This window comes from Aptenodytes forsteri, unplaced genomic scaffold (assembly GCF_000699145.1).
Source record: "Aptenodytes forsteri isolate BGI_AS27 unplaced genomic scaffold, ASM69914v1 Scaffold96, whole genome shotgun sequence".
Classification (NCBI taxonomy): domain Eukaryota; kingdom Metazoa; phylum Chordata; class Aves; order Sphenisciformes; family Spheniscidae; genus Aptenodytes; species Aptenodytes forsteri.
The window spans coordinates 700,207-726,556 of record NW_008795029.1 but is presented as its reverse complement, the minus strand read 5'-3'; the positions used below and the strand labels follow the sequence as shown (position 1 = coordinate 726,556).

At 36.5% G+C, this 26,350-nt stretch overlaps 1 protein-coding gene across 1 annotated transcript in view; it reads right to left on the bottom strand.

Annotated features, from left to right (window-relative positions):
• MYO16 (myosin XVI) overlaps positions 1 to 26,350 on the bottom strand; it is a 322,187-nt gene that overhangs the window by 69,832 nt on the left and 226,005 nt on the right. Inside the window, exons 24-27 of the mRNA XM_009276139.1 lie at positions 24,554 to 24,629; positions 21,441 to 21,616; positions 16,841 to 16,921; positions 16,389 to 16,594 (exon numbers count right to left, since the gene is read on the bottom strand). Of these exons, the coding sequence (XP_009274414.1) occupies positions 16,389 to 16,594; positions 16,841 to 16,921; positions 21,441 to 21,616; positions 24,554 to 24,629 (539 nt within the window). The remainder of the gene's footprint in view (positions 1 to 16,388; positions 16,595 to 16,840; positions 16,922 to 21,440; positions 21,617 to 24,553; positions 24,630 to 26,350) is intronic.

The window sequence follows — 26,350 nt, the reverse complement described above, 5'->3', positions numbered from 1 at the left end:
AGATCCAGCAAGCTGTTTTTGCCTGAGACAGAATATTCCCGAGTTCAGGTTATGGCACAGTAACCCACAGTAATATTCTCAGGCTCAGCACGCTATTTGATTTACATGGAGTGTGCACAAATAGGCTGTAGGGCTGTACTCCCAGTTCTGTAAGCACAGCAAATCTTTAAGCATTGGAATAAACACCACACACTCAATTGCAATAGCGCATCAACATGATAGAGGATACTAATGGAAAGAACACAGCAAGTGCAAAGGGCACAAAACCAAGCAGCTCCAAATCAACAGCTTAAACAAACCACGTAGATGTCCTTGAACTGAAGCCTCAGAATGACTTTTTTTGTTTGTTTCCTTTTTGCTATTCTTTTTCTAAGGTCTCTCGCTAGCCTAGCTAAGAAAGAAAGACCAAAAATGACAAGTCAGAGGTAGCCACTGACTGCAATCCAATGTCCTCAGTAAGAGGACAGCTTCTAACACCAGAACTCAAATTTTCCTGAAAGCAACTCCTTCTCTCCATGTCTTTTGTCTTGTTATTTAAAAAATAAAAATCACGTACGGCTGGCATGTAACTGCTTTGTAAGAGTGCTAACTAATGTAGTTTTAAGTTTTAAATATCCAAACAGAGCTTATGCAAAGAAAAATAATCACTCCTGCCAGTATAATTCATTATGTTGCAGTTTCATTTTCTCTTCCTTTTGTTTACTATGATGTATTCTGTTTGCCAAGGTAAAATGGCATGATTTAGTAAAATCTATTCAAAAAGTAGTGAATAAAAGAAGGCAATCGAAATTAACTTGTATCCTGTATTTCTGCTAGAAGAAATGTAAAAATTGTCATCACAAAGGAGTAAAACCAGGTTGTGCTGTCTTGCTAAATTCTCTTTTTTTCCTTTCTAAACTTCCTCTTTTCTTCTTTTGACAACCAGTAACAGATTGACATATTATTATGTCTGTGAAGTATGTGAAAGAGATGGACTTTATTTGCAAAACTTGTCACTATGTGCTCATAACTCAGGATTTTTAGTTTTGTTTGTTTGGATTTGGGGAGGATGGGGAGAGTGGGTTAGGCATGGTTTGTATTTGAAAAATCTATCAAGTGAGAGCTGAAATATCTAGACGACTATCTACTGAAGAGAGAAACCTATTTTTTTTAAGGGCAAAAAAAAGGATGTCTGGAAAATTTTCAAGTAATAGAAACCTCATAAAAAGCAGTCAGCAGCAAAGAATAGGATGGAATTTTGATTAATGTGTATATAAAGGATAAATACTCATTCCACTTCCCTGTGTTATATTCTTCTTTTCTTGAAGGAATAACCTAATTATTTTTGAAATATGAGGAACATGGGAAATTCCAGATAATCAGAAAAGGGGAAATAGATTATTATAGTTTCCAAGAAAAGAAAAGTGATTCTGCCATCTCTGTACAATATATATGACATAAATATCTCATTATACAGCATAAATATTAACAACCAAAGCAGGTATTCAAAATTTTGGAGAGAATAAATCTTTGGATGCAGAGAAGAAAAAGATGCCTTTATAAATAACAGATTACAGCAGACAAAAAGACTGTATTTTGGGCTTCTCTTGTAGGAGAACAAAAATATAGTATAAGAGGACTATAAGGTTTACCTTAAAATGGAACACATTTTGCACTGAGGCTGCTTCATAAAGGCTTACAGAAATAATTCAGATTTGTGTAGAGGTGGGCATGAAGTGCAATTTGCTTGATAGATTTGAAACAATGAATAAGTATATATGGCAATGAACCAAAACTTTAGAGTATCTGCCTACTGCACTAGTTGTTAGTTTTTTAAATATCCTAATTGATATCAAGCAACACAGGATTAAATGGCTAGACCTGCAGACCAATAAGAATTAAGGGAGAAAATAAATTAGAGTAATTTTGGAGAAACTGCAAGCAGTTTTATTATTTTCTCTGGGGTAATCTGGCACACAGACATTTACTGACAGAAAGAAACCTAGAAAGCGATAATGCTAAAAGTGACCTTACAGCAAACTGACCAGGTATCATAGTTTTACTACAATGTTTTTATATATGCCACTGGAAGCCAGAAACTTTTCAACTGATGAAACGTTCTGATTGTCTACTTCAACAATTAAAAATTCACTTCCTATATAAAGAGGTATAGGGGCATACATAGCATGCTTTAACATGTCTATGGAAAAAGGAATATATACTTGGAGTGACATAAATGGTGTGTACCTGAAATAAAAGAGCAAAATTAAGGACTAAGAAATAAAAGCGGAAAAGACTCAGAAAATCCCCAGAACAAAATTTTACAGTGACCTGCATGTGGGTCAACCACTGGCCCCATGTGGAGCTTAGTACAGACTTCTGAGGGAAGATCAGGGCTATGAAATCCACTAGATCAGAATACCCTTGCATAAGAAGTGGCCATTTGGGATATTTTAATTTAGACTGAATAAAAAGTAAAATAAATTTCTCAGATAAAGATACTACTTTGTGATGGGTGATAGACAAATGACTTCGAAGGATTTATTTTTTTCTTTCCTAAATTTTACGTTTTTGCATTAGGTTTTGCCACCCTTCATCTTTTCTAGACATCTGAATTTCAATTTCTGGAGAGAAGAAATAACAACTATATGTGTGTCTCAATCCCAGAATATTTATTCATATACTTCATGTAATTAAGCAGGGGCTTCCTCATCTCAGACAATGTGGCAGCAGAATAATAAATAGAATATAAATTATAGTTCAGCTCTTGGGATTAGTGGATTCAGCTATGCAAATAAAAAATGAATTCACAACATCTGCTAAAGATTTGCATTACAATACTTTTGCATCATCTTACTTAAAACTGACATTCCCATTCCGTCTTGATAAAGCAATGTAAAAATAGATCTATTTAAGAAATTGGCAAAAATGACACATTAACTCAGAAATATGCCAGCATCAAATAGACAAGCAGCCCTATTACATGAACGCTTGCCCCTAACTCTGTAAACGTTCACATTTACCTCTAGATAGATAGGCCTTCTCCACAGCTAACTTCCTCTTCATGCTTGGGCACTCCACAAACAGGCGCGCAGAGCAGTAAAACGCTTCACTGTACGCAGAATATATGGACTGCAGAACAAATTTACCTTTCTTTATCAACCTGCTAACTTGATTCTGTATAACACAGAGGTGATAATAGTACTGGTGTGTAATGAAGCTAGTTTCCCTTCTCCACAGACATAGCCATGTGAAAATAAGGCCTCAAAATTAAAAGTCCTCCCGCAAAACTAAAAGGTCTGAAATCACAGAAAATCACAGGAAATCTGTTTTTTTTTTTAACTGAGACCAGAATAAAGGAATGCCTGGGCGTAGGAGTCAAAAGGTGACTGAACAGATGGGTAAATTTTTGTGCTTTCCTACCACAGAAAAAAAAATGTGCCCGGTGAGTCTAAGCCACATCTCGCTACTCAGGCTATAAGGAATTAGGAGATGTCTTATGCATCCCTTTCCTTAAAATCACACTACAAGGCAAGAGTTTTAGTGATTTTCATAGTATTGTGCACTTAGCCTCCAGGCAAATTGCTGCTGGGCCTCACCAGCAGGCCAACTTTGAGTATGTCAAGATAGAAAGTCATCCTTCAAGGGGCGCAGGACAAGGTCTACAGATTTGCAGGCACAGTGGTGGGCGTAATATTACAAGGGGGCGAAATCATGAGAAGGCTTTGAAATGGTATTCAGAGAAGGACATGCTTAGGCCCAGCTCCTGTCCCAGGATTTGGAAGCCTGGAATCAGATGCCTGAAATAACTGCAAACGGGTTGTGTAAAGCAAAGTGACATGACTTTTTCTGAAAAATACACAAGGCCCTTTCTGAAACGTGATGTGATACTGAATTGAAACACCAAAGTGGGCCTATACGCTTTCCCACTTGGTCTCCTGGAGGGGTTGCTACTTCATTGGCTTATTGTTTGCCAAGAAAGCACTTCCCAGCTCATTTGGAAATCTACTGAGATAGACATATATTGCAGAAGCAGAAAGCAAAACCAGAGTAAAATGGAAAATTTGATATTAAAGGGAAATAGGATTGAATTTGATGTTCCACCTAGATAACGCTTTATTCCTTCCTTGCTTTTGTTTTTTGTCTTCTGGGCAACCTTGACTCAGCCAAAGAGGAATGGAAATACATAAAATCCTTCCCACAATGCTCACTAGTAGCTCAGACAAAATGTATTTGGATTATGGGGAAGATTTTTAGGACCTTCTTAAACCATACAGGCAAAATAGCTTCTGTGGAAAATCATCTCTATCTCTAGCCTCTTCTGTGGGAGCTTCCCCTGTGCCCTCTGAACCCTGTGAGTAGTATCAGTCTGGGTAACAGGGATTCTCCTGGCTCTGAATTGTATAATGGTTAGACAAACTGTACACAAGCAACATTTTTCAAGATAGGCTAAGGCTGTCCCCTTGGCATACTGTATCAATACTCGACCAGATTCTGCTCTCATTTACTGTGGAGTACAGCAGGAGTAATTCTGCTAAAACTGATGATGTTAAATTAATGCCACGTTAGTCTAAAAAGAAAAGCAAAGTAAGATCCAGTGATTAAGATACATAAAAGGATTTTACATGCATGCTTGCATAGGATTTTGTGTTTGCTCTCAGATGTCACCAGTATTAACTGCCTACTATTATTCAGTCTGACTAGGAAATCTAGCTTTAGGAAGTCTCATTCCAGGTTCTTCTGCAGAAGATTAAATGGCTGTAAAGAATATCAAGATGTGGATAAGGAGAAAAAGGGTGCCATGAATGTCTGAGTTGAGTGGAAAGAATTTAACAGCTGCAGAACCACAGAAAGAAAAAACAGCAGGAGGGTCACAGTCGCTTTTGAGTGTGGGGCAGCTGGACTGCATTTATACAAGTCCTATGAGCAGAAAAAAAAAGCAGTCAAGAGCAACTAATTATATTTTTCTAGGCACTGAAAGCACACAGTTATATTTAATTAATCAATGAATACAAAAGAATTCTTTTAAAACTATACAGTAAAATTAATCTATGCAACAATTTGCACCTTAATTATAGATAATTCAAAGTTCTTGCATAGTGCCATTACCATAAACTAATGTGTTGCATACTTACTTCTTTAAAATGTTTATTTTAAAGAGAGGCTGTTTGTATTAATTTAAGAGGTCTATTATTTTAACAGGCATTTCCTTAAAAGGTTTTCAATGTATAAGGATTAGTGAAGATATTAGTGGTTGATAATATTTTCTTTTAACAGGTTTATTTCTACGGCAGGCATTTAACTGAACTTCTTACTACCATATATAAATCTATGTCCATTATCTTTGTCATTATGTGATGTCAGCAAATTATGAAGTACTCAATAATTATTTTCATTGAAACATCCATGTTCTGAAATCATTTAATGTTATTAGCTGTTTGTTATAGGCACACAGAACTCAGCCAGCTTGTGAGATACAGGTCAAGAACTTTCAATATTCTTATTTGTACACAAATATAATTTTAACTATTTTTATAATCCAGGCTTTTAGAGTGTGATGTCAGCAAATTATGAAGTACTCAATAATTATTTTCATTGAAACATCCATGTTCTGAAATCATTTAATGTTATTAGCTGTTTGTTATAGGCACACAGAACTCAGCCAGCTTGTGAGATACAGGTCAAGAACTTTCAATATTCTTATTTGTACACAAATATAATTTTAACTATTTTTATAATCCAGGCTTTTAGATGGAATCCAGTGCTGTGGTAGGTATTTTAGTACTCTGTGGGAACATTTCTCCATGTTTAGAAACAGCACAAGTTTTTAAATTCACAGATGTAAAATATGCATAGATATTATAAGGATATCATAGAGTAACAGGGTTATTTAGTGATTTAATAAATGTTTAGTTAACCCTGAGGGATAAGAAATGTCAAATGTTAATGGAAACTGAATGTCAGTCTAGAGGTACCAAGGGTGGCTCTTAACTCTGGAAATGAAATAAACATTTTAAAATTTCACAGATCCTTCCTTAAGTTAAAATAAAGAAAACCACTGGAACTGCTGAAACAGTTCAGCCAGAATTATTTTGTGTGTGCCCAATAGACTTATCCTTGCCTGAGAAAATGAACCTAGCTAGGAAAAAAAAAAGGCAGAAGAAAAGAGGGCAGAAAAATACCATAGTAGTTGAGGGAGAACAATACCTCGAGATTCTCTTTGAAACAGCCTAAAAGCCAGGACATCCTCTATTGCACAAAACAATAAATTCCCTGTAAGAAGCTCCACTAACTAAGTTTTATACATTCTGTACTAAATGTAATATAAATAATGCTGGAAGATTATTCAGATTGCACACCAAACATTTGGAAGTTAGGAACTGCCAGACTTAAAACTGACCATGACACCCTTATTTCCTTGTATCTGTCTATTTTATTACCTAGTTACATCCCCCGGCTCAGGGGACCCCTTTTCATGTTGATCCTGCAGAACTCTAAGTATATGATTCAACTGACTTCAGTGGAATGACACAAGAGTTTACACCCATTTATAATCGCTTTAGCAAATGAAGATTGCATTATAAAACTCAGAAGATGCCCAGCAAACAATGCTGATATTTATTTTTGCCTTCTAAATATAGAATAAAGCTAGATGTCTGATCTACCACTGAAAACTCCAGTCAAAAAAGAAACTTTATTTTCTCTTATACTCATGTGTGCACTGTTGGTAAGCCCCAGAAACACCAGCAGCTTTATCATTCTCAGAGTCCAACTCTGTGACGTGTAACACAAGGACTGATATTTTGCATGTACAATATTCTGTGGGCTAGAGAACTGATACCATGGTATAACTTCAAAAGCTGCTTCTGTTTCATCTCTAAAATGTTGTTCTCTGCTTTTTGTTGGAGCCTGTTACAAACCATTAATTCTGTTCCTTGCCATAGATGGGAGCTAGACTGAGACTGTGAAATACCTGCAAAAATGGATAAATGTAAAATAAGTCAGTTGAATCATATCCTAAAAATGACCATGTTTCTTTATACACTATAAATTAAGTCCAGGCTATTTAGTTGAGCCACCATAGGCATCTAGTGTTATCTAGTGTATTTCTTGTCTTTTGAGTATTAAAGAGGACCTAAGGGGAAAAATGGAGAAAATAAGTCAAACAGCTACAAAGAAACACCTAATGGGGGTAAAAGAGGATATTCTACTTACATTTAGTCTCTTTGTAACATATAGAGCTATTTAGCCTGTTCATAATATGAACAGGTCAGATACTATCACTATACTATCACATTGTACAATATACAAGTCAAACAGCCTATAACCTCTAAGACAGTCCCAAATACCTGCTTACATCTAGGCAACTCCCCAGGTGATGTACACCAATTCTAATATATGTGGCTTGCCAGGGAGAATGTCAGTGCACTCTGGGTTCTGGTCATCCCTTAAAGCATAATAATCCCCTACATCAGCAAGTTTTCACAAAGGATTAGTAATTTAGAATAATTCTGAGACTGCTGTAAATTATTCCAAACTGGGCCCCACTATCAGAAAGGTCGGCAAAGGAAAAATTCCAAACTGGGCCCCACTATCAGAAAGGTTGGCAAAGGAAAAAAAAAAAAGCTGGGGAAAGAACAAGGAAGAGGGGACGTTTGGAGTGATGGCGTTTGTCTTCCCAAGTAACCGTTACGCGTGATGGAGCCCTGCTTTCCTGGAGATGGCTGAACACCTGCCTGCCGATGGGAAGCAGAGAACGAATCCCTTGGTTTTTTTTGCTTGAGCATGCAGCTTTTGTTTTCCCTATTAAACTGTCTTTATCTTAACCCACGAGTTTTTTGCCTGTCTGGTTCTCTCCCACACCCCACTGGGGAGGAGTGAGTGAGTGGTTGTGTGGGGCTGAGCTGCCCACTGGGGTTAACCCACAACACTGCTTTATAGAATGTGATGATTACCAAAACTGCCAAAGACATAGTCATTTTAAAAATCACATTTTTAAACTTTGTGGATGACCTCCATTCTTCACAGGAAATTAGTCATTACCATGTTTATGAATTTGGGCTTAAGGTGCCCTCAAAACTGATGACTTCAAAATACTTAATTTACTCACCTTTTCTTGCATTCTGAAAGAAAGACAAACAAAAACGATTACCCTGAATCAAAAATATCACTTCCAGCTCTAGGTCTGAAGCAACAAACTACACAATGGCAAGATTGCCATTTGATATAAATTGATATCATTACATCTACTTTAATGGAATATTACTTTTTAACACCAGTCAGATTATGTCTTGCTCTCCTTGCAAGGATTTAAGGTATCATGGCACGTATCAATGCACTGCTGTATGAGAAGACTGATGATATTATAGTATAGCAGACAATAAAGCTAAAAGGGCCAGTGTGATGACCTATCACTTTGCAATCTACTCAGTACATCATCCTCACTAATGCCCTCCCTAACTTGCTCATGACACTCTGAAATGTTTTGCTGCACTTTTTAAATTCACAAATGATATATTATAAAATATTATAGCTTTCCTGCTTTCAAGAGGTAAAAAAGAGAGAGGAAAGACAGAGAGAAAAAAAAAATGAAGACCAAAAAGCTTCTGGACAAAGGGAGTTCAGATATGCCATGATAAGTCCCACACAAGATCCACAAACATAAACAACACATCCGTGCAATACAGCATCAGCTAATAGTACAAATTTGATCAAAAGCTTACAATAGTTATTAATAATGGCTTTATGCCAGTTGCAGAAAGACAGACATTATTTGACAAAGCAATATTAGCATGAACATAAACTTGCCTGCCTGAGAAAGAAGGTATCTCTTCAGAATGACCTTCAAGCAAAGTCAATTGTCTGGATGAGTTAGTAACAATTAAGTGCTCTGAAGCCATTTTTGACCTAAAGTCCACAATTAGAGCATTTCAGTATCAATGACTGCTGCCCTGAGTAGAACTGCAGATTTCAGGATCTGCAGTTAAGTGTAACTTCTAAGAAGAATTTCATCTAAGAAGAACTTCATACTGAAATCAGAGGAAAACCTGTAATTAAAATAGGCGTCGAACATATTTTTTTCACCCACACTGCTATGATTATTACAAGAATCCATTATCATTGTGTTCCATATCTTCCTTCCTAATATTTCCTATTAAAATGGATTTTTGCCATCAAATCTTAGACATTCTTTATTTTTAATTGACTCTGTACAGCTTACATGTTGTAATTTAGATATTTTAACATATTCTGTCCACAGAGGAGGATAAAGTTAGCTAATGAAAAGAAAAGGAGGAAGAAGAAGGAGAAGAAGAGGGGAAGAAGAGGAAAGGGAAGAGGAAGAGGAATAATAAGAAGAAAAAGAAGGTGGTCTAATACTGTACCTCCAAACCTGCACATGACACTGTCTTACCAGTGAACACAAACAACTACTTATAATCTAAGCTGCGTGTCTGCGTATGCACAGGTAAAACTAAAGACTGGATTGATACAATTTAAGCCATTTTTAAAGAGAATTGGAAATGGTAAATCATAACATTCTAGTGACTTATCTGTTCTTGCAACACTGTTAAGAGATGTCTTTACATACAGCCTTCATGTTCTCCTTCACAGTATGAAATTTTCTCTGCTGTTCCTTGAGCAGCAACAGAAGGCAGGATGGGAGCTCCATGATGGAAAACCCAAGACTGAGTTGAAAAAGTTAAACCCAGAAAAGACAGTCTAGAAACCTGAGAGACGGTAATGAAATTCCAAGAAACACTAGAAAGTGCAGAAATAAAGACAAGGAATAGCACACTACCAGACAACTATTTGGGCTTTCTGAACAACATGGGTTTTTTTCTCATAGAAATCCTGCAATTCTCATCAGCTAAGTGAAAGGCTCAATTTGCTTATCAGTTCACATAATCCACAGAGGTTATCCTGAGGTCCAACAGTCCTGAAGGTTTGCCACAAATGGCAGGGAAGGCTAACACAGATGTCTTATTTCAGGACCTGTGCAACTGGACCTTGCAGTCTCCATTGCTAAGCAGTGTCCCAGACACAAGAAATATGTGTGACGTGAACCTCAATCTCTAAGGCAGTAGTTCATAAATTCTTCCTTGACCAAGGAAACTAAAACGCAGGCAGAGCAAAGCACTGGGTACGGTTAAGCAACTTGGTGAACAACATTAAAGAAGAAAGAGAGAGGAAAAATTAATTTTAATTTCTAATCCAATTTACAAAACACTAACGGTAGAGGAGTGTTTGTAGAGTAGGATGGTACCAAAACAAAATTGTTCAGAATGAGCGAAACAGAGCGTCTTACTGCCTCATTTTTACCTGAACATGCCTGAACAACTGTATTCTTGTACTTCACTGAGCAAGAAATATAAGCTCACCTCATTACTCTAGATGGGTCCTTGATCACTATCATTATTTTTAAAAATTTATATTCCAAATGGCTTTTACATGTCTTCCTTGAGTACCAAGTGAGGTGAATGACACGCAAGTCAGCCAGGATCCATTTTATTAATTGATGCAAAGAGATTAGGTTCTAGATATTAAGCTTGTACAACCAGGCTCTGTCTGTGCCCCAGAGAGTTTCTGAGACCTATTGTTCTATACTGGTAATAGAGCACACACTGATACTTACTTTTTTGCCATTTTACATGTCTTCCTTGAGTACCAAGTGAGGTGAATGACACGCAAGTCAGCCAGGATCCATTTTATTAATTGATGCAAAGAGATTAGGTTCTAGATATTAAGCTTGTACAACCAGGCTCTGTCTGTGCCCCAGAGAGTTTCTGAGACCTATTGTTCTATACTGGTAATAGAGCACACACTGATACTTACTTTTTTGCCATTGCACCAAAAACCAAAAACATAACAAATTACTACGTTCCTGCTAAACAGCTATTTGTATATCTTCAGTGGAATTACCCTAATTTTAAATAAGATGTCAAAATGCTAAATGCTGGAAAGAAACAGCCATCTGCAGACGGTTCCTAATGCCATGGTTATTTTACTGTTTTCTTTCTTCCAGGAAAAGCATATTTGAGGATACTTTACCTATGCGTCCAATTTGGGCTGCAAATTGGAAACTTTGAACTCTTCACAACATTCTTTGTGCCACCACCTTGACATAAAAGCAAAACTAGAATTTCAAAATCTAGCCCACTGAGAGCAAATCTGAAGATATTAATGCAAAATATATGGGTAAACTTTTCCAGGAGTCTAAGATGCATGTTACTCAAGGCTTTCTATTTTAAAGATAAGGTAAAAACTGATTTCTATCTCTCTACTCAAAGAGCTTTAGAAATTGAGCCAACACTGCAGGCAAATTCAGCAGAAATACTGCAGCTGGAGTCGGCAAATCCGCTGAAATCACATATATCATTTCATAATTATATTGGTGCTGCCTGTTTTTACAGCATTTAATAGCATCTGACCTTATTAATTCCCATTTTTGTTATATATTCATTGACAGTAACTGTCACAGCTTCCCCTTAAGAACCAGAATTTCCACAAGATTTCTCTTCTGATCAACGAACTTTGGTGATTGAGGGGTACACCTAGCAGCTGTCAACTTTTACTTTGATAATGCAGAAGCAGAACCAGTAAATCCAAAAAGGACAGCAATAGAAATAACGATTAAGCTTTGTAGCCCAGGAAGCAGTGCTCTTGCAAAATATGACCTTTCCTTAGCTACTGTCTTTCTTTAGCCGTCATAAGAGTTCAAATGTGACTCATAAATATATGCTAAAGACCAGTCATATTAATCCCTAATTAGATATCAATAGAAATTTATTCAAGTTCATCCAATTAAGAAAGCAATGGTACTGTCTGTATTACTGATAGAACATCCAGGTTTTCCGATATTCTATCCCTTTACCACAAAGGCCCCTAATTCAAACATTCTGTCTTTTTATTAGCCAGAAAAAAAAAGGTTTTAATTTTTTTCATTAATTACCTTTTTTAACTCTGACCACATTACCTATATGATAAGGAAGACCCTAAAAGTAAATGCACAAATACTGCAGGGAGGGTGGAGGAGGGTAGCAATTCACTGTCTTTTGGGAATTCAAGTTGGGATCCGGGCCACAATCTCTCTTTGATTTTGCACAGTGCTTTCAGACCTGCCGTTAATATCTTCTACTTCTCAAGCCAGGTAAGCCCGGGAGAACTGCATAGTACATTCAGCTCTAGAAAAAAGAGATTTCCTTGCATCACTACTATAAAACACTTTGCAGCTGAGCTAAGCCAAGCTGTGAACCACACAGCTGCATTCACCGAAACTCAGCCCATCAGAAGGACTCCAAGACGCAAACTGAAGGTGAAAATCTTACACTTATGGGTAAACCTCTCACAGGCACCCATCTGGGGATATATTTTGCTACCTCTAAGTCTTGTAATTCTTGGACTGATAGTTCATAGGGTCACACTTGTCAACTATATCAGGATAGCTTGTGTTTTACATCTTTTTTCCCCCTTTGGGCCACAGAGTCAAATGGCTAATTAGCATGACTCAAATAGGGAGGAAACCCTCCTCTTCAAACGAGAAAACCTGCGCAAAAATCAAGTGTCCTTACTAGTATTTAGTATTTACAAACAAGGACACAGCAAAGTATGACAGAATAAAGCAAAAATTACTCATATTTCAATTTCTTACAAAACATTCAAGAAAAAATTAAGGTGTAGGCAAATTTCATTATTTTTAGGTGCATCCCTCATTGAGTTAAGAGACGGAACTGTCTATTTTTTTCTTTCTCCCTCTGTGTTTTTCTGTTGTCAGCTGTCAAGGTCTTTCTCCCCAGAGTAGTGGGGAGTAATTCCTTTGCCCCTTGGGGAAAGGCATGGGGAGGCTAAAATTTTTCAGCCCAGTAAGAGCACTTGGTAAGAGCATTCACATTTACAGCTTCCTACAGTGAATAAAGAACAATTCCTTCATCTTTCCCTGTGTTTTGTTTCCTGATTTTTCTCCCCCCTCCCACTCAGTATCATCAGTATAATATTAAAGAAATACACTTATTCCCTACTAAAAAGAAAAGAAAAGAAAAGAAAAGAAAAGAAAAGAAAAGAAAAGAAAGGAAAAGAAAGGAAAAGAGAAAAGAAAGGAACATCATCCTCATTCACTGTGATAGTGCTGTATTTTATCCCTGGCCTTCTGAATATAATGGCTTCTTCCAGATGTCAAAATACCACAGAAAGTGGAGGCCCTATCAGTTGGTATATATTTCTGCACTTGAAGGTAATCAGCAAGCCTTCACTGTCTTTCAGATCTTACTCCTGCTCATGATCCTTCCTTAATTATGAGGTTATAACTAAGCCTCTAACTATTCATCTCTATCTAGAGCAATAGTTTTTCTGTTTGTTTTTTTCTTTTCTTCTTGGTTCCAGGATAGCTCAGAATGGAGTCTGTTCACATACACACCAGTATCATTGTGGCCTATTGTGATCACTACTTAACATAACTGACATTTTATAGTTTACCTGTTTGTATGGTATTTGTATTGGTTTGGGATTGAGGGACCCTAAGTAAAATTTAAGTTGATGTCATTTTTTCTCTCTTTTGCAACTTGAAGAATAATAACCAGTATCTCAGAGAGAGAGGTTTAGACTCTTGTGCAGCATCCTGACTGTTCTGCAAGAAGCAGCTCTTGGAAAGCCATCTCACTCAGTAGCTCAGTGCCTATGCAAAAAGTCTGCCCGAATGCATACCAGTGCAACCATTGCTGCTCACCTAGGGACTGGAAATCACAGACCATTCTGAACCATGCAAAAGAAGAGCCACGATGGAGGAAAAATAATTGCAGAAATAGAGAAGATACTATTTTCCCAAGTATTAGAACACTAGAAATACCAGTTTGACACCAAAGGAAATAAAAAATTGAAAGGTGAGAAAGTCTATCAACTTCAGGTCTATAAGCATATATGGAAATCTGACAAAATCATTTCTCATTCCTATCAATGAAAGACCAGAGTTAGGCTGAACAGCCAACAAAGCAAACCCAGTTTACAAGAATATCACCAAAACCAATTACCCGGTTTCCAAAACCATCCTGTCCAGTCATTGAGGCAATGTAGAGTTGTAGTACAAGTGACAGTTTTTTAGAAGACTTTTTGAAAAGGCAGCTCATAATCTCTGAATTCAATAATTCTTTACTCTTTCTTACCTGTAGTCTATTGGCTAAAAAAATACAGCATTAAGAACTGACGGTACTTTTGAACTGCAATCTAATACTACCATTTCTGCTTAAAAATTTTGTACTTTTCAGCCAATAACAGAACAAATAGCCACACGCTTGCGCTTTTTGAAATGAAAAGCATTATCCAAATACACTGAATGTGAATATGAAGGTTAGCTGGTCATGGTGAGTAAAGTGAAGAATTCGCATGTTCTGCTGTTCAAAGATAAGCTTTGGCCTGTGTGACAGGAATGACTACTGTAAAAAGCCTTAGAACGCTGATGGTTTCTTGCAGTACTGCTGGGACAAGAGCTTTGTGTTCCTATTTGTACACAAATCTGAAAATCAGCAGTGTCAAGAGATGTATGCAGAGTGATTATTGCTAACTTCTGAGTAGGTTCAATGTATATTCACAGGGAATATTATAAAATGGACTTCATTTTCAATGACACCATGCTAGCCCCACCACTGTTTAATTCATTTTATGTATAATAATACAATTATTAGGACCTGGTGCAAATAGGTAAAAAGACAGGGGCTCAGCTGCAAAGAACGTATAAAGATAATTTATTGTGGAGGAAAAGGGATAAAGATGGAGAGTAACAAAACTAGAACACTTTAAAATAATAGCATAAATGTTGCTGGCATCATATTGTTGGGTTTTGTTGCTATTCTTGTTTTACTATCATTACTGCAAATCTTTGTTGTGAGACACCAGATGTCCTCTAGACTTCTAGGTAAAAATTTGTCTTTGGGACATACTTGAAGGAGTGGAAGAAAAAGGTTTAAATTATATCTGAATCTTCAAACATTCTTTTAGTGATATTTTAAAATAAAGTTTCTCAAAAAAAGACAACATGCCAGACTCATCCTATACTGTTAGACTGAACACGCCTGGGACCATTCTCTGGCACTGAAGCCAACTGAATAAAATGACCTTTGTACATATGATTACTCTCTTTTATCCTCCAAAAGACAGCAGCTACCTCCACGCTGCCCACCAGGAATGGTCCCAGGCCTGTGCTAACCCCCAACCTGTATCTGGGAATTGCAGTGAGAAAAGCTAAGTGGCAAGGATCAAATCCCTGCCAGGAACCATTGTAAAGATTTAGCAGTAAAAAAGATTGTGGTTTTGTGCCGATGTAATAGTCCGTTGAAGTGTTCAATTCAGTAATATAGAAATGGCTCTATAGAGATTGCCCCTACCACTTCTGAATATGAAAGCAGCCTGCTTTTCCAAATCTCACACTACCTGCATCTTCTCCTCAACCAGCCTGCACTTCTGGATTCACGCTGCAGGATGAATATTGTGGTAGGACAGAGATGGCTTATTTGTGAAACACGTGTGATTACAAACTCCTATACTCCTGCACTTTTTGAATATTTACAGAATTGCCAGAGAGAATATGATCCTGTCCAAGCAGTATTTTAGCATCCACAACTTTTTCCAAGAAGGCAACTGAAAGTTTAGATGTGTGTAAGCAGCTGATATTCCCATGCTGTTTTTCAGAAGGAAAATACTACATGGGCCAGACCATGACTGCTTAATACATCAGTCAAGGAGCAGAACATGCAGAGAGGAGGAACATCATGAGGTTGCTAAACAAACATCTCTTGGAGGAGAGGTGCTCTTTCTTTGATGAAGCATTTTGTGAGCCAAAACCCCAAAACTGCATTGGAGATGGGGGAAAAGAGTTTGCCTTCAGCCAGAAGCAGTAACATATACCTTTTTGTCTTTTCACATTAATTCAAAATTTCACTCATTTCTAACAACAATAATTAAAATGGAGTTGTGGTATGAGCATTAATAACGCATCACCATTCAGAAACAAATCCTAGCATATGAAATACAAATACTGAACCCATGACACCTACACCGATAAACTTGAAAAATTAGACTATTTCTCCTTCTGCTTTTTAATTACCTGGAGACAACATGCAATATTTTGTATTTTATAAATCATATAAATAGCATAAATTATAAAAATATAAATATTTTATGAAGTTATATTTTTAAATTGAATACATTTTGCTAATGATCTTTATAAATATATGTCCACAAATTTCATGATTCCCTCAATTAAAAAATAACAAGCCTACGCCCCTTGCTGGCAGACATGATTTTTCTCTGAAGAAAGTCTGAAAGGCTCATCAGCAAAACAACACTGCAAGCACTACCAGAGCATGACAGAAGGCTTGTACTGTAGGTAAGAAAAGGTTTTTATGAAACTTAAGTGAATTTACCTTGACAAGAAGTCTGTGAAAGAGAGACGTATCGGATATCCATGACGTATGATTTTGACCATGTCTAGGACACCAACGTACTGCAGTTGAGCAGACACATAAAAATTGTCAAAAGTATCTGGCAACTTGGAGTTATTAGGCTTTATACAACGAACAGAATGTGGCGTGCAGTTCTGCAGCTTCCCAATAATATCTGTGAGTGATTTCTGTGGGAAAAAAATCAGTTATCAATCATTATTGTGCAGCAAAGGCAATTGCTCAACACGTATACTATTCCTAACTTTTTAACATCATTTTCTCAAAAGGCTTGACCTGGCCATGCAAGTGGCTTTCTCAAGCATATGATTTTTCTTTCTTCCATTGCAATCTGTGGAGACTAATCCTGCCTTTAAAATGTTGTGGGTTTTTTTTGTTTGTTTTTGTAAATTTCTGTCCAGAAGATGTTCACTAACCCTGAGCTGTATTGCCACAGTGGTTGGGCCCCCTCGTTCCAGTCTCTGAAGAAATGAGGATGTTCCTTTCTTTTTCAACAGCTGTGGGGGAGAAAAGCACACACACAATACCTTTATCTCAAGATGGGCAATAAACCTTCATTTTCATTGTTACACGATTTACTAACAAAGGGAAAACATTGATACAAATAGTATGTCATAGTCAACTATTTGAGTTTCAGAAAGAATTGGGAAAGTGGATAAATATCCTCAAGTATCTGCAGAGCCATGACTAGCAAGAAAGTTTTGATTTCAAAAGCACCTGTATACCATTGGAAAGATAAAATACTTTTTCCAAATAACTGGGCAAAGCAATATGATCTGGAACTCTGTTGCAGAAGCAGGACTTGTGCAGTTAGTATCCCATACAGTCTGCCTTGTAAGTAGCATAATTCTGTAACTCTCTGAAAAGGTTCCTTATGTCTTTGGCAGATGCTTAAGCATAAGTAAATGTAAGCACAGATCATTAAAAAAATCTTGAAGGCAAAACGATAATATTAATATTAAAAAAACCCTTCTCTTTTCTTCCTGCACAAGTGAATGCAGTTAACTTTTTTGTCTTTTCTTTTTTAACCCATTTTCACCCACTATAGACATAAATTATCAATAACTTCATATCTCATTAGAACCAATGTTATCCTATACATCAGAGTTGGGTGTGGGAAACAGATTTATTTTTTGCTGTTCTACTTCCTATCCTTGAGACTAAAATGGCAATAATAATCCTAAAAGTGGTCCCAGAAATTAGTTTTTTTTTGTTAAACTTTCTACAGGAAGGCTGGCAAAATTATTGCGTTCCAGGATTTGGCCAAGCTCTTAGATTCAAACCTCTATATCAATGACAGCCTTTTCATCTCCGACTTTTTTTCACTGTCTTTCTCCAATCCAGTTACCCCATAAAACTCCCTTTCTATCAAGTCAGCATGTTCTGGCCTACTCCTGTTTTTTTCCAGTTGCATCAAAAAAGTGTACATTTCCTCAGCTTGGCCCACTCAAGCCAAACTCCATTAAAAATATTGCGGCGCAAGCAATTCTCTACTCACTACGATAAACTTTGGAGCTCTTTTTTATTTCAAATCTCACTTACTAGGATGCAATGAGATTTTAAAGGCAAATTCATCCCCAACTTCAAAACAGAAAAGTGAAAGAGATTTGCTTGCTCCGGGTCTTCTCATAAAAAGAACCGCTAGCATGCCAATGACACTTCTCAGTTAAAGTTTACAAAATAATTGAGGAATATAACTAAAATAGAGTTTTCTCCGCTTGACAGATAATGCACTCACCCCTTCCTCCCAACAGATTAAGTCACTAGTTCAAGACCATTTCCTGAGTTAGCAGAAGAGCCAGGAACAATGCTTTGGATGCTAAAGTTCCTGCCTGCTGTCCTGTGTTGCATACTTCTTCCCATGGGAAAGAAGTTTTTGATTCAGAACGAGGGAGAGAAAAGAAAGGAAACAAGGCAAAGACAAAAAATGAATTTAAGTCAAACTCTCCAAACTTGGACATCTTCAACTATGGGCTAAGGAACAAGACTACATCACCGAAGCTGTACTTCTCTCTTACCCTCTAATATGTAGCCTTATGTTGGAAAATCTTGTACCTCTAATCTACAAAAAAAATACATATATGTAACTTTGTAATCTCTGTTAAGAAGCTAAAACCTCCTCCTAAAAAATCTCTCTTTACCAGCAGAATATTTTAAAGCTTTAACCAGAAGACATACCAGAAGCTTTGCAATAGATGAGTTCTTCAACTAACAGACAAAGTGTTCATAAAGAGAAACAATACAAGGTCAATGGAAAGAAAAGCTTTCTGTTAGTGATGTGCATTCATGTGACTAGACTTCTCCTGTATGAACTCTGAAACCCACTGATTCTTTCAAAGGAAGCGAGGGGAAGGCAACAGGACCAAAGTATGCACTAGGAAAAGATTACAGAAAAATGAGGGAGCAAGAGCTGATGTGAGCAAAAGAGAGTTGTGAGAGCATCAATGAAGATACGTTCTATTTTATTTGAAAACGCGACACAGTCTTCATAAGTCACAGAGACTTGAGCTGGCGTCCCCAAATTCCTATGACTCCTTATGTGTTCTGAAATTCTGGCCAACTATTAGATCTGTTCATGTCTATCTTAGGATAGATATGCTGTTCTCTTGGACCCTGCTACAAGTAGAGTGGTGAGTTCAAAGAGGTAGACCATCCTTACCTGTGACAGCATGCTCAAAATCAAGGGAAGAGTCATTTATGGAAAGGTAAACAGGTAGATACATGACCATACACTGAGAAATCTATAATTATATAACCTAGCAAGTAGCTAGGACTGCAGATGACAAGCTGAAAGGGGAGGGGAATCACAACAAACTCCTATCTGACCTCTGACAGTGTCTACTTCTCTTCCCTGGATATGGTGGAGTCTAGATGACTACGCATACACAGCAACATCAATACCTTCCATTTTGTGTTTCTCACTGCCTACAGTATGATGTTTGTTACAACTCAAATTCCAGATATAAAAGGAATGCCAGTCTCTGGTTGATAATTTTTGCCTTAATGTCCGTCTTTCTCCCCCCACCCCTGCCTTTCTTTTTTTTTCTCTTTATTGCATTTACCCTCAGGATAAACTCCAATAAAAATGCAGTGGTTATGATTTTCCAACATATAGTCATTTTAATTCTAAGCTGATAAGAAAATGCTGCTTACATTGCATTTCCAATTACAATAACAACAACAAAAAAACAAACCCAACATTATTCCAGCCCATCACACTGGATTTTCAAGGCTATATTGGAAAAGGGAAGCAATTATTTGGGACAGCACAGTTATAGATGTGGGCTTGATCCACAAAAGAATTTAAGCACTTACCTACTTCCAGCTCCTGCATCAGGTGCCTATTCCAAAATAACACGTGTCTCTTTTTTGCCACTGGAACAACTTAGATATCTAAAGTTCTGCTTCCGTCCTGCAGGGCAGCACAGTACCTTGCTCAAATTAGGCCAACTCAGTATCTACAAACTAAGTGGTATTCTGTCTCACCTGCGCAGCTCTTCTCAAAGCCTACCTTTGAGAAGCCAAGCCATCCTTGTCTCTGTGGGCAGATGAAGGATGAAGTTCTTCCCACCTTCCATCTAATACCTAAAAGTTTAGAGCATTCTCACTGAATCTGGAATTTCTGACTTAATTTATCACGCTTCCCAAAGGAATTTGAATATGTCTTCTATCTCTCAAGAGAGTAACTCCAGGTTAAAAGCTATTCTGGACTGGTCAAAAACCTCATAGTTTCAGAGATCCCAGCTGTGTGGTGTTTCCCCCTGGCTTGATTAGGCTTCTAACTTAGACGTGCTTTTCATACTTCCTTCCATGTATGGGGGACTAGGATCTTTTTCACAGCCTTAGGAAGCTTCCTCTAGGAAGCTGTTACTATAGTGGAAAGGCACCTAAAGGCACCTTGTGATGCCTCAGCTGTTTGTTAAATATAGCCTTAAACCAACACCATTCACTTCAACTTAAGTTTTTCCACTGAGATTACTGACAAGAACAGTAGACAGGAATTATGCTACTATCAGCAGGGGGGCTATAAGGAAACTCCCATTGCTATTCTATGGATGTACTTGCATAAAGCCTTCCACAATGACACATGAGAGCAGGCTCCTTAATCCCATGACAGAACCAATTTTATGCAGCTGTAAGCCAAAAATAGAGTCGTAAGATTCAAGAAGCCTGGTGAGGCAGCTGATGTATTGTGAGAACTGCTTGCTTCTTTTCTAGAAGAAGGAGGAATTCCAAAGCTCTGTCGAGAATGGACTCAGCAAATCATGTTATTTCTCATCAAAAGAGAGATGTTCCATGTGACATGAACAATTAATTTTCTGATAGCCTCCCAAGTTTCATCCCCCCCCCCTTTTTTGGTTTGTTTGGGGTTTTTTTTGAACTTTTTTAGCTGACTTAGCTAGCAGAAAAAGAGACAAGTTCAGAAATGGGGAGAGTTTGATTTGATTTCAAATTGACTGGGAAAATTTGCATGCAAGTGACCATTTAAAATAACAATGTTTTCCAAAATGTACAGGGTTGATCTTCATACAAAACCACACAAACTACCTTTTGCAAACCAGAAATCTTCTCAAGTTAACACAATAAAGACATTGAGGTTTTATTTTTGTGCTTCCTATGTCTTAATTTACTCAACTATTCATCATAAAGTCAGCCAAGGAGACAAAACAAAGAATTGTTCCTATACAGCCAAAAATCAGTAATATTGCATCCACTGCTAAGCCCTGGAACCACAAAATCATGGACTGATTCAGGCTTGAAGGCACCTCATCATCTGGCCCAACCTCCTGCTCAGAGAGTCCGAGAAAGAGGTTCTTGAACCAGCATTATGAGTGTTAGTAAATTATGACCTGTTAGTTGTCACTATTCCTTTAGTGTAGATATTAAGTACTAGATTATTTTAATAGTTTAATGACTACAGAGAATGAAGCAGAGAACAAGGAGCTTTCAGAAATGACAAAGTAACTGAGAAAAATCTTCAAGGAGCAAAGAGCAGAAAGAGTCCTAAATTCTTACCTTGCTGAGCTCAATATATTTCTTTGCTTCTCCACTTGCACAGGCTACTGATGGTTTTTTACTCAGCAAAGCTGCTTTACACCCTTTGATTTTAAGGGAATGATATGGAGGAACAAGTGATCCAGTTTGTGTCAGCTTGGACTGGAACAATTGATTGATGACTACATTTTCACTGGCTGAGAAAAAAAGAAGAAATTAATACATGAAGATAAAATACAGGTTAGAAAATTAAATATATTGTATTTGGAAGTAAAAAGACATACAGTAGGAGATAGAATTAAATAAATAAACTTAAAACAAGTGGACAAACTGATAAACTATTATACTATGATAGTTATCAAAGAGCATTCAATATCTAAGGATGTCAGCCATCAGTAACACTATTTTTAAACATATTCAGGTCCTGTGCTGAACAAAACAGGGTGGGAAACAATTTCAGACGACTGTGATCTAAATTTAATTACTTTTAATTACTTTTGTGATAATCACCTCTGAGTCTTGTTCCAGACTCCAAATTGATCCATCTATTAAAGCAATATGAGATGCATTCTGCACCACATTTACCTAATATGTAGTATTTAGAAATGATCATGGCACTTGGCAGAAATAAATTATAGACACTCACTGCAGCAAAGGTAAAGAATGATAAAAAACACAATATGGGAAGGGATGAAAAAAAAAAAAGGCAAGGTGAAGGACAGAACTGTAGCAAGCTGGGTTCACATTTCTCTACATCAAGACCACGCTTACAAACATTTACAGAAAAAAGACAATGCCATACATATGTTTGATGCAGTGGTGATAATTAGTACAAAAGAAATACACTTCCAAGAGGTGTTTTTAAAAATAAAAATCTGAATTTTAAGACAGATAGGATATTTTATACTAATTTCAGTCAAGTTATCATTTATGAGATTATGGTCATTGGGCTTTTTAAGATTAGCATGGTAATTACATACTGTTTGTATTGCCACAGCACCAACAAGTATTAAAAACCTGTTGTGTGAAGTACAAAAGAAATACACTTCCAAGAGGTGTTTTTAAAAATAAAAATCTGAATTTTAAGACAGATAGGATATTTTATACTAATTTCAGTCAAGTTATCATTTATGAGATTATGGTCATTGGGCTTTTTAAGATTAGCATGGTAATTACATACTGTTTGTATTGCCACAGCACCAACAAGTATTAAAAACCTGTTGTGTGATACGTTCTTAGGCATCCTTAATTTTTATTACTTTTTTTCAAGAACTAGCAAACTGGCATTATGATCACACCCATCATGTGAATAAAACAAACAAAAAACCAGAAAGATGAATGGGATAAGCATCATAAATAATGTCATTAAGTTTAGTATAGCAGGTAGAAATCCTCAGTTTGATCTTTATTAGCTGTCTAAAGATATATTTACTAGGTGCTTAAATGCAATAGATGTTTCCCTTTTTCTGTGGAGATTACCATTACTTACTTAACAGGAACGATAAAATTATGAGGAAGATAGTAAATCAGATACTTGAAACAAGTTCAGCACAATCAGTGGACATAGTAAACTTCCATATTTTTAAAATACGGATAAATGTAATAAGTAGCATTAGAAAAGGCATTAAAATTACGTCCTTCAAATTAAAACATGAAATCTATGTCAGTAGTCTCTCCTGATTTATTTGTCGGACAGATATGTTCCACATTCTTACACACATACGCAAATTACTTTAATGTTGTTAGCATATTTAAAAGTTTTGATTAAGGAAACGAATTCAATGAAATTCAAAGGAAGCATGCACTTAAGGTATACGTCTACATAACTTATGAAACTGACCCTAAAGGAAATATCTCACTGACAATCAATAGGTTTTATGCCTCACTCACTTAAAAAAGAAGGAACATAGCCCTTAAATGCTTTACAAGCTTGTAAATATTCTGTCTTCAGAATTTTTCCATTAATTATAATTGCTATTATTATGACTTCTTAATTATATATACACTCACTCTCAGCATATCCAACATTTTGTATGCAATCCAATCCTCCGTTCTTCCTTTTTAACAGTTGCATAGCTGATTACACAAAATAGCAATGAAAGTGCAAAAGGAGCCAATGTGAGAGAATGGAAGAATGCTCTCTCTTGTAGAACACACTGGAAGTTGCCACACCTTCTTATACTCTTTGGCAGATTATCATGTAAATTCCAAGTAGTGAGAACTGGAATGCCTCTAAAACTGTAATCAATAGGATTACATTCAAGATCAATTCTTCCATTTCTTTCTTCATCCTTAATGTACACTGTTTGCCCTTAAAATGCATCAATTATTTTACTAGGGAGTTTAGCTAATTTCACAGTAGAACTGCTAAAAAACAATACATTGTAACAGCAGGGCTGATTTGGAAGACAAATATGACCTCCAAAAGACCTCTATTCCTATGGAAAGAAATATAAATATATAACATATTAAGTGAAAGACTCTGCAGTGGTTGGAGGAAAGACAAAAAACATCTCAGGATACACTGACATTTCCCTGAGGAAAATGTTTTGGTTTTCTTCACAGGAAGGGTAAATGGTAGAGGTTTCTAATAATCTAATTATGAATCATTAATTAATAAACTGGGATGCCTTATTATAGGCATAATTATATAATATGCACATGGAAAGGTATTTAATTTTGTATTTCAAAGGCCATTTGTATCCATTCACTGAAAAACATAAGAACGCCCACAAGTTCCTGCTTTTAGAAAGGTACTCAAGCAGTGAAGCGCATCCCACTGCAGTTTCTATGATTTTGGGAGCCTTATTTCCTTTCCCTGTTTTCTGGGGTTTATTTTTGTTTTAATTAATACTCAGTGATTTCTTTAAGTCATACTCATCTATCACACTGTACCTTCTTGTTCTTTACATCACATCACATGATGAAGATGCTTTATGTTCATTAATTTTAAAAGCTTTCTAAATTAGAGCAAATTTCAAACAATGTGTACATACTTCAAAAAGATGAGGGTGATTTCTTTTGCTGGAAATAAAATATATATAAATTTCTCTTAAAACTAAAAGGAAAATTAAAGTCAAGTCATAATGTCTTGATTTCTAACAACAACAGCAACCACAAAACCATTTACTTACTTTTCATTACAAATACGAGATTTTGTGAAAGGGAATCTTTATTTTTTTCTATCGCACCAGCAATTTCATAAGTAACCTATAATAAAATATTGTGACATCATTAGTAATGACCAATGCATCTTTTAAAAATCTTACAGCAGTAGAAATGAAGCTATGTTTTTTTCCACTCAACAGTTAAAGGCTGGCACCAGGTAGTGTCTTTTATTCCTTTCTTAGTGCAACAATACTAGTCAGAAGAACTGGTGGTTGGACATTGTGTGTCTCTGCAAGTACACAGAAATTTCATCAGACTGATTCTAAAATATTTCCACAATGCAAGACTTTGAATCAAAAGCGTAGTGGAGAAGACAGTGACCTAAACATCACTTTCCCTGTAGGATGAGCAAGTCGCTCCCAGATCACAGATCTCCTTGTCAACGGGAAACTGTCCACACTGACCATGATAAAACACTCATGGAGCAATCTGAGGCCCAGCTCACACTCAAGACGAGTTCCAGCCATTTATATGTCCTTTGGAGGCAAGCTCAGTCTATAGGTTATGTACAAATCCCATTTACCTTTCTAACAACTACGCACATAAGGATTTTGGATCACCTTAGTTGCCTGATGTCGTAATTTCAAGAACAGACAGTTGGAGTGTCACTCCCATCTGTCATCTGACTGCAGATAAACTCTAACACGTGTGGTGGGCACTCTGAGAAGTGAGCAAAACGTAAGGCTCTAGACAGAGCTCCTAAGGGTACATTCAAAATGAAGAAATATGACCAAGTGGCTGTTTTAACATTGAGTCCATCCCAGGAGACACTGTATAGAAAAGCAGCACTAAGACCAAAAAGCAGTCACTGAGCCCAGGTGTTTTTTGGGTTTTTTTACTTTTTATGGGGATGGAAGACAAACAACTAGTTAATTTACAGGCTTTAGATATAAACAGCTCTGGCTTGCATGGTAGTAGAACCCAAAGGGAATTTTTAAGTTAAAAAGGAAGAAAATTATAGATTGTAGTACCTCGAGGATTAGGCAGACACTTAATGGGAACTTCTTAGAATACAGTTTAGTTTTATTTACCTTGGGACCATATTTCTATCTAACGCCTTTTTTAAGTTTTTTATTGGATCTATATCCTAAGCCCCTTAGATATTTGAGGAAATTTTATCGTTGTAAGTTTAATAAAGCTGTAAATATATAATTAAGATTAGAAAGACTAATCAGTACATTAATTTTGTTTTCCATTGGGTCATTTGACAATTATGTAATGCTATCTTACTCACGAAAGAGATTATATGACTTGGATGTGTATAATCTGTTATAGTTAGTAATTGTCAAATGATGTAATTAGTATGGCATTTGACATAGAAGAGGTATAACAATAGAATTACGTTCTTTTCCATGACAGATGCAATGTTACATAATTTTCTAATTGCATCTCCTAAGAACATACAACATAGTTAGCAAACTACTAGAATAAATTGAGTATACTATTAAATGCCTTTAGTGTACTTAAAGTAAATGTTCTACCATACTGGTCCATAAAAGATAATTAACAGAACTTACTCGACAAATCCATAATGCCAGTTCCTAATTGAGTGTCTTAGGCTTTGCCTAAATTAGAAGCAGCGAGTTAGTATTGGTGGGAAGAGTAGGTAAGTATAGCAGTAGGAGATACTATATTATGGTTAAGTGCCCAGATTGAAACTGGGAGAAGTTTCAGTACTGGTGCTGGCATAATACATCGCCAGCTTCTAGAACTATATTCATAAGACATCTCTCATATCACATAAAACACATAAAAGTTCGCAG